This window comes from Aplidium turbinatum, chromosome 3, assembly GCF_918807975.1.
Source record: "Aplidium turbinatum chromosome 3, kaAplTurb1.1, whole genome shotgun sequence".
Lineage (NCBI taxonomy): Eukaryota > Metazoa > Chordata > Ascidiacea > Aplousobranchia > Polyclinidae > Aplidium > Aplidium turbinatum.
Window position 1 is genome coordinate 12639507 of NC_137474.1, and position 9070 is coordinate 12648576.

General features: G+C 36.8%; 1 protein-coding gene across 3 annotated transcripts; it reads left to right on the forward strand.

Moving 5' to 3' along the window:
* Positions 1-780: 780 nt before the first annotated feature.
* LOC145766300 (uncharacterized) lies at positions 781-6825 on the forward strand. 3 transcript variants are annotated; one of them, XM_082577977.1, is made up of 5 exons: positions 781-3864; positions 4071-4196; positions 4306-4755; positions 4901-4932; positions 5388-6825. In XM_082577977.1, exons 1-5 carry the CDS (start codon positions 3528-3530, stop codon positions 5724-5726), a joined length of 1284 nt encoding a protein of 427 aa, XP_082434103.1. In that variant the 5' UTR covers positions 781-3527; the 3' UTR covers positions 5727-6825. The 3 variants fall into 3 exon arrangements, with proteins under 3 accessions (XP_082434103.1, XP_082434105.1, XP_082434104.1); XM_082577979.1 differs by having other exon boundaries at positions 4306-4646; positions 5388-5600; XM_082577978.1 differs by lacking the exon at positions 4071-4196.
* Positions 6826-9070: the final 2245 nt, after the last annotated feature.

Here is a 9070-nt window from a genome sequence, read left to right on the forward strand (position 1 = left end):
ACTTATTACATGAAACGCCTTGTGGGTAAATTATAATTGTTGTTTGGCAAACTCTCAGTTGGAAACATTCTGTGTATACATATAAACAAAAGAGCATTCTTAATGCTATGTAGTGAATGAGATGTAGAACACATTGCAACGATAAATGCACAATAGGCTAGTAATTCAGCATTGTCAATTAGTAATATCCTACGTACTCATGGTAATTTTGTGTACTAAAGTTGTGGTTAACATGATTTTCTGCCTCAGACTGGGGAAACCTCTTTGGAAGAAGATTCCTGGCAGTTTTGCATACTTGTAGACTATAGAGGCCATGAATCACTGACATAAGTCGGTACCGGTAATTGACAAAGTTTTCACTTACTTAAGCTTTTTTGTTGTAAATTATTTTATCCACTTGGTGCTGTTATTGAAGTGTGTTGACGTTGCTCATGTTCACACCCCTAGAATAGCACAATCATTTTTGAGACACAAAATCGATTGCATTATTTGTAAAAGTTTTTTTTTTCTGTATCTATGTGCTGACTCCATTGTTTAGGATATATGATGACCTATGACTTTCTCATCTTATTATCTTGTTGAGAGTATCAAAGTTTAGGATTAGATCAATAATTAACATTGCAAGATAGAGTTTTTGGAAGAGAGCTTTAGCTTTTTGACTGGCTGTGCTGACAGTGCTGTGTCATACCTTGATTAGGGTGGTCCTCAAATGTATGGTAAAATTTTAAAGTTGGAAAAGTTTGGTTCTTACCCTCTCATTTGGTTCCATTTCACTAAAAAACAGTTCACTAAAAGTTTGAAGTATTTTGATAAAGGTTTAGAGGTGCCACATGACCAGTGAAAAATGACAAAAATACGAAAATTTTGTCAAAATACGTAAACCGCCTAAATAAATGTCTTAAAAACAAAACCTCAGCAATATACAATGCACTGCAGAGTGCAGATACAAATGAAAAAAAATAGGCAACAATCTTGCCAAATCTGGCAGTAACAACTACTCCAGTCTGTAGTGGGCTATAAAATATACTGTAATGATATGCTGAATATGTTTATAAGTTAGATCGCACCCACCTAGAGTGGACACATTTACAGGTCTCGTATATCAAATATGATTCAGTCTGTGGACTTTAAGTGGTTCTCAATATTCATATTATTGCACTTTCGAAGATGACGCAGAATATACTGCATTTGATTTTCATCTTTTGTCAGCAAATTGTTAAAATTTTGCATCAATGCAACACCTCTTTCAGCAAAATCGTTGATCACATGAAGACTAACTAACAACCCTTTTTGCTCTATTATAACTTTCATCCAAATCCCATGCTACAACTTCCAGCTTTAGAAAGTCAGATGGCAAATCCAGAATCTGGAACAATCGCATGGTGTTGGATGTGACAAAGTCTGATAAATCTTTTGAAAAGACATCATCTGGCAATGAAGAAATACGCTTCAATGGTGGACTACTCATACTTTTATGGGTCAAGGCAAAAACCATAGCTTCTTTTCCAATACTTGAAACACCTTCATCAAAAAATACAAGGCCAATAAGTTCTTCACTTAAAGTTAGGGTTAAGCGGAAACTCCAATTCGTGTACTATTTTGGCTTTTTTAAATTTTTTTCTCGATTTTTTCAGGATACAAAATGAGGGTACGAATGGTTCAGGGTACAAATGGGTCAGTATATAGAATTAGGTTGCATCCTCACTTATGTACCATAAGTGCCTTGAGAATGTTTTCATTGCTTCCTTGGCTACTGCTGAATCATCTTGCTGATATTCCTTTAGTCTTTTTATCTGGGGTTGCAGATCATTCCGTGGGTCGCACGTTGTTAAAGAAGCAGTAAACCAAGATTAGAAGTTATAAGCAATGCGTCTGCACATTGCAATACAAGAAAGAAATATACTTTTAACACAAAAATGACAAATTTTTTGAAACCACATTGCTCCTTATTGGTCAAATCAAACTGCATTCTGAACAGCCAAATCTTCAATGCATATATACTAGCAGTGGCCAACTGGCCATCCATCTTGCCTGATGAAGGGCGCCAGGATAACGAAACCGAATGCCATGTGGTGGTGCTCCATTAAGAATTATGATAGATAATTCAAGGAACTCTTGGTCATCTCTTGATTGAGTTTTTTTCAACTGGTCTATGCAAAAACTAATGATCTCATCAGCACAGCAGAAGTCATCATTTTCTAAGGTGACATAACAATCTTTGTCAAAACTAGGCTATCTCACTTTGCTTTAAATCACCTGAAAACAAGAATATCCTGTCCAGATGATGGCCCAATGTTGAGAACGCTCTTTGCAGCACAAGTTCTAGAATATGGTGACAGCAAGCCAAATGGAGCAAGTCCTTGTTTAATTCTTTTGCAATTAAATACAGGCACCAGACCAAACACCAGTGTTGCTGGATGTCGTGTCAAAACACATTGCTCTTACATTGTCAACACTCAACAACACCCAAATCTTTAACACATCTAGGCCTACTATTAGTCCAGTAGCTTGCGCACTTCCTGATGAAGACTGCGACTTTGGCCCTCCAAGCAATGTGTTAGTAGTCATTCCAGTGACAATTAGTGGTAACCGTTTAACTTTTTTTGTTACCAGTTATAGCTGGAAGGAGTTTTCCATTCCAGTGAACAATGGGCAGTAGAAATTAAAAAGGCTGTTTCAGCAATGATTTCCATTTCTTTACATATCTGCTTGGTAACAAAAACACCAACTTTCTTAGCCAAATAGTGAACAAGTGCCACTGCTATGCCTTGTATTGATACTAAATAAAGTCATGGAAAGCTGAGGAGTAGAAGCCACATGGTTGTGTGTCATACTGTGATTGGAAGATTAACCCCGTATATAGGAAACTACCTCTTTAATAGGTGCATTGGTGCAATTAAATAAATGAATACAATTACAGCAACAGGCCACATACAGGCTGCCTGCAGTAAAGCATACATAATTCACTGAAGCAACATAGGGCGAAAAAGTTTGTTTTTAACCCTATTTTCAGTTTTTTTGGATTTTCTCAAAAATTAAAGCAGTTAGAGCATACTTTCCTCTTGAGCACAGATAGGAATATGGTTGCTTTGCATCTTTTGACACCAAGCACAGTTCTTTATGTCATCTGGTTCTGGAGTTATGTAAATTTAAGCAAAAATTCCCCGCGACCCCTCAGATCGATTTTCAAGTTCATTGTGGCACCCCTAAACGTAATCCAATGGGTCTCAATTTTTTATAGGTTTAGTTTTAAGTCATTTGGAGACTTTTCAGAGGGTAAGACATAGTAATTTCAAAAATTTGATTTTGGGGACCACCCTAACCTTGATATGTTGCTAATTAGTTTGATACTGTCAGTGTGCATGTGTATTGTGTAATGCTTTAAAATTCTGAAGGATTTATTTTCTTCGATTGTTGAGGCATTTCTTACTCATTTCACACTAATGAATGTACTGTGCTTGTGTATTTTCTACATGGTCACTTTCTTGTAGCCAAACTTCTAGTTTTTTATTTTATTATATCACAATATGGTTACAAGTGAGAAACACTGTGGTCTTGAGAATGGAAGTTCTAAAAAGAAAGTAAAAAAGCATAAAAAGTTAAAAACGATTAAAGCTCAAGTTTCTTCAGAGCCAGAATTGAGCAAAACTAAGCTGAAGAAAAAACGTCTTAAGTACACGGATGTTGGTTCTATAATACAAGACCTTGAGGTGGAACAGTCTAAAAGTCCTGAAAAATGTAGACAAACTGAAAATTCAACCGCTGTAACAACAGCTAAAAAAATAAAGAAACACAAGAAGAAACGTGAAGTAAATGCATTGGAGAATATTGCCATAGAGAATGTTACAAATGAAAATGATGCAGGTAATTGTAAGTTACCGTATATACTGTATAACTGTTTTAGTGCTGTGAATTTGGTTTTAAACTTGGAACTATTTCAAGAGACTTCACTGCCACATCGTATATTGCAAGTTTGGCTTACCAACAACAACAACAACAACAACAGCCTTTTTCTTGAGGTTTAGTTTGAAAAAACAAAGCAAAGTCTGACCATTTGTACTTTTTTTAAGAAAAAGGTTTCAAGCATGGCGACACTAGTGCTAACGGAGACATGGACATAATAAAAGATGAACAACACACTTCACAGAAAACTAAGAAGCGAATAAAGAAATTAAAAGAAAGACTTTCTGAGAAAAGTATGGAAGTTTTTGTTACTACTTTTATAAATTGTAAGTTTTGTTTCACCTGCAACTGTTTAATAAATATGTTTTGAGGTTTACTTTGAAACTATTGTTCTTTTTTTAGAAAAGGGTTTAAAGAATGGCGACACCAATGGTACTGGAGCCTTGGAAATGAAAGATGAAAAACATATTTTACACAAACCTAAGAAACGGAAGAAGAAATCAAAAGAAACTATCAGTGAGAAAAATACCGACATTTTAAAAACAAATCCAAGAGCGAAGGAAACTTGTGGTCCTAAAGATGTCGATGAATCTGACATAACCACTTCAAAAAAGAGGAAGAGAAAACATTCGGATTTTCATTGCGACAAAAACACCGAAGCGATTGACTGCGCCATTGCTGTCGAAGTCAAAAAGCTTACCTCTAAAAAGAAACTCAAGAAAAGCAAGCGTGTCCGACAAGAGGTACAATGTTCGTCTGATGAACTAACTATTGTAGGCAAGCCACCAAATGCAACTGAGATACAACTGGATCAAGAAAAATTTCATGAGTCGGGCACCCAAGTTGCTAATGGTACGAATTTCATATTTATGTGTTGTGTAATTAGACTCCAATCTCTGTTCCCAATAGTAACTGTAGTGCTGTTGCCGTCACAGATGTTTAGCCTCTTTAACTGCAGTTTTTTTCAACGATTAATTTTTGCGTTTTTGTTTTGCAGATAAAGAATCTTTGTCAGCAACCACGCAAACGGTTAGTAGGCGACCTGTGTATTGCTTGCTAAGTGTAAATTTCATTCATTTTTTAAATCGTGATGAAGAGCATTCGTTTCCAACCAAGGGTCCAGTGAGCCCTTGATATTTAAAAATAACTGATGACTTTTAATGCAAATCAGCAAAAACGCGACACACAAATAGGCCTATGTATTTTTTTGCGTAAGTTTCTCAGACAGAAAAGGTAAACAATTTGATGCAGCTAATTTAAACGAATTTATGTCAAAGCCCAGAAAATTACCTTGTTTCAATAATAATTTGTGAACCATGACAAAACTAATAGCTTTATTTTAAAGTAATGTCGTTTAATTTGTTTGTTAATCCTTTCATTCGTTCAGCAGGGATGGGCAGTTTTTAAGCAACTTTGACAAATGTTCATCGACCTATAACGCAACAGAAACGACTGTGCGCAAAATAAACCCTTTCTGATTTCAGAACCATGTTGGACAGTGGTCCAATAGTTCGTTTGAAAACAAGAGCACACAGGAAAAGTTCATGCGGCTAATGGGTGGGAGGAAGGCGCAATGCAATTCTAACGTTGGCACACTATGGTCTAAACCTTCACTATTCTCAACAACAGCAAGGAGCGGGGTGCAATATCAAAATGTGTCGAAAGACTTGGAAAACCAATATGACGCGGCATTGAGTTTTAACTTACAAAAACGTAATGAGAAAAATCTTTCTAAAGGACTTGGTTTTAAAGAAGACCCAGCAAAAGGAAAGAAGTTTTATATTGACATTAAAAAATCAAATTCCATTAAATTTGAAGACTGACAAGCAGTGGATAAGATGCTTTGAGAGAATTGAAATAAATTTTGTTCAAAAGGCAACCAAGGTGTCGAGTTTCATAAGGTTTGAGGTAGAGACGTCACATTACGAAATGCCAAGCTCCGCTTTTCCGGTCACACCAGAAGAAGTAACTCCACAGTTTTTACGCCTCTGTTACAAGTTTGGTTTCTAGTGAGAACCAACTTAACCGCTATATAATCTACAGTATAAGCTACAAACACAATATTTTTTTGAATTAGAAAAAAATGATGCTTCTTGTCTGGCAAAAGTAATGTGGCATCCCTTGATATGGCCTACCTTGTTTGAGCACATCCGGTTTCCCAACACAACTTGCAAGACGTTTCAATGTATATAATTCACCATACATACATATTACATAATAACCTACGGTAATTCAGTAGTGAAGTCGTATGAATGACGTACAGTTGATATTTGAACCAAAAAATAGCTTATTTTTTCGGGGAAATGAATCGAATTCAGAGACTGTTAGTCAGATGACGCTGCTGTCTTCTGAAAGTGGAGAAGGGTGCAGCAAATCTGAGAATCGATATTGAATGAAAGGGAAATCATCGTGTCTGCATGGCATCAGATACAGTATCTTCCTAAGGACGGTCTCCCAACTGGTTGGGCAGGGCGCGATGTGCATAGACTGCTTAAACAGATAACCCTGTGTGTTTCCGACAACCTAAACGCAATATGATAGTTGTGACTTCCTACTCCCGAGCAGGGCCACAGAGAAATTTTCACTATGGGTACCGTACGAAAAGTCATTCCGGGCCCCCCCTCTCACTCCGGGCCCCCTTTGGCAAAACGCGTGATGTTTGCTTAGACGTATTGCACACCACACAACATTTTACTGCAGAATTGAACATCTGTGCGCAATAACAGTATCAGCTGCAATAAAACTATTATTTAGCGTTGTGCATATCATGTGATCTGTCCCTCGCTAATTTGTGTATCCTGCATTGAATTCGTGTGTCAGTTGTTGATGGTGCTGTCGCTTATTGTAGGCTACATCTTTAATGTAAAATTTTTAACTTCATTTTTTTATTTCTCTTAGATGTAGCTTATAATTATTTCTGAAGAAGACACTATGCGGTGTCGAAAACGTTGGATTTAGTAGTTTTTTTATTGTTTTTTTTTTTTGTGTGTTTAAAGGGGTATTAAAGGAAAAACCTGACTTGGCGATTTTCCACGTTCTTTGTGTTTAACATGCTACCATAAAACGATTTTCAATAAAATTTTGCCCCATTGCGGTCTGACCACCATTGTGCGCGTGCTTTTGTCAGAGCTTTCAAAATGAGATTGGCCTGAGCAACGAAGCGTGCGACTGTAAAGAACGTCATAAAGTCTACGTCATAAAGTCTAGCAATCAACCGATCACGCAATAATTGTTACTGCGGGCGATTTGACTGTAGGCTATGTATGTATTTACATCAAAACAGCAGACAGTTTGCTCAAAACATCAGATTGGTAACGTGGTTTTTGTTATTGCTGGACTTTATGACGTATTCTTGAGCTGTGTTTGCACGTTTTGGTCATTTTGAAAAAAATGAAAATAAATGAAACACTGGACTTTGGGCCTTGCCAGCGCCATTGAAAACAAATTTTTTTGGGTAATTGTTTTTGAAATGTATTCTTGAATGTTCAGTTTACTCATTTTAATGCTTAATTCCGGTTTGAAATTTTCCTTTAGTATGCCTTTAATGTTAAATCCGTTAACGTTAGGCTACTGAGTGTCATATCATGTATCTGGTACAAGCCAAGCTCTCTACCAAGGCTCAAACATAACATCTTGTTAAAACACAATCAAGTTAATGATCTGACCAGTGACCAATCCTAACTTTTCTTCATTAACTTTTGCATTCACCATATGCCCAGCACTAGCAGAGGTGAACGAGAGAAGTCACTTTTTTGACTCCTGTCCTGCTCCGAAAGTATTTTCCGGCTCCTGCTCTAACTCCGAAATTCATTTTGAGGTGAAATAAGCGTGAAACTACCTTTGTCAAATAGTTTTTAAAAAACAAAAAAACACCCGGGTTTTTTCTCAAACCTGCTTTTGCTACACTATGCCCCTCCCCCCCAGGACAGGAGAAAAGCTAACTTTTATGATTTAATTTAGGGTGCTTTTAACAGAACGTTTTTGCACGTAAAAGCATTAAATTACCACTTTGGGCCCCTAATTTTCTCACAAAGCACTCGATTACCTTTCTGGACCCTTTTGTTAGATTACGGACCCCCCCCCCCCCCCCCCGGACTAAAGAATAACAACTTTTATGCTTGAAATCAGTCGTTTAAGATGGTTTTAACCAAACACTTTTGCGCGTAAACTATAAAACCACAATTTTGGGCCCCCCAACAAGCACATGCCTGAGACCTCAAGGGTACGCCGTACCCCCCTCTCATAGGCCCTGCTCCCGAGGACGTCATACCATTTGTAAACTAGACGTAGATCAGGTGTCCGATACATAACGACAGACATATACAACCAAGCAACCACACGGCATTTAACATAATCTATTAAAATTGAACATAAACTATAAGCTACAAACGTTTTCGGCCATACACACGTTAGCCCTTATCAAGTAACAAAAAAATAACTGCTTATCATATCTACACTGAAAATGAATAACTGATCTAAACACTGAATTGAAAAAACGAAATGCAAAATGAAACGGCATAGCATAGGAGAAAGGCACATCACATGGCGTTTAAATTACACGAGGCAAAGACGCATCATATGACGAATCAAGAAAAGACGTTGAGTAAATAAGAAGCACCTGAGGCAAACAACTGTGTATTGAGGCGAGGATTGTATGATTTTATTAGCAAAGCCTCGTGGATTTTAGTGTCGAATTCGGTGGAACATTTACGCATAATTCTAAACGACTCCAAGGATGGTTTGTTATTAGAACATGTTTGACAATCGAATATGTGATATTTAATGGCCAATTAAAGATTTTCTTGATACGTCATATGATGCGTCTTTGCTTCGTGTAAATTTAAACGCCATGTGATGTGCCTTTCTCCTATGCTATGCCGTTTCATTTTGCATTTCGTTTTTTCAATTCAGTGTTTAGATCAGTTATTCATTTTCAGTGTAGATATGATAAGCAGTTATTTTTTTGTTACTTGATAAGGGCTAATGTGTGTATGGCCGAAAACGTTTGTAGCTTATAGTTTATGTTCAATTTTAATGGATTATGTTAAATGCCGTGTGATTGCTTGGTTATATATGTCTGTGGTTGAAGAAAGTGACCTCTTGACCAAAATTGTATGATACATAACGAGCTCAAGAAGTTTGAATTTGCCCTTATTAAAAAAACAAC

Coding starts and splice junctions, on each gene's coding strand:
- LOC145766300 (XM_082577977.1), top strand. CDS start 3,528: ATGGTTACAAGTGAGAAACACTGTGGTCTTGAGAATGGAAGTTCTAAA. Junction 4,197..4,305: donor AGAAAGACTTTCTGAGAAAA/GTATGGAAGTTT, acceptor TTCTTTTTTTAG/AAAAGGGTTTAAAGAATGGC. Junction 4,933..5,387: donor TGTCAGCAACCACGCAAACG/GTTAGTAGGCGA, acceptor TTCTGATTTCAG/AACCATGTTGGACAGTGGTC.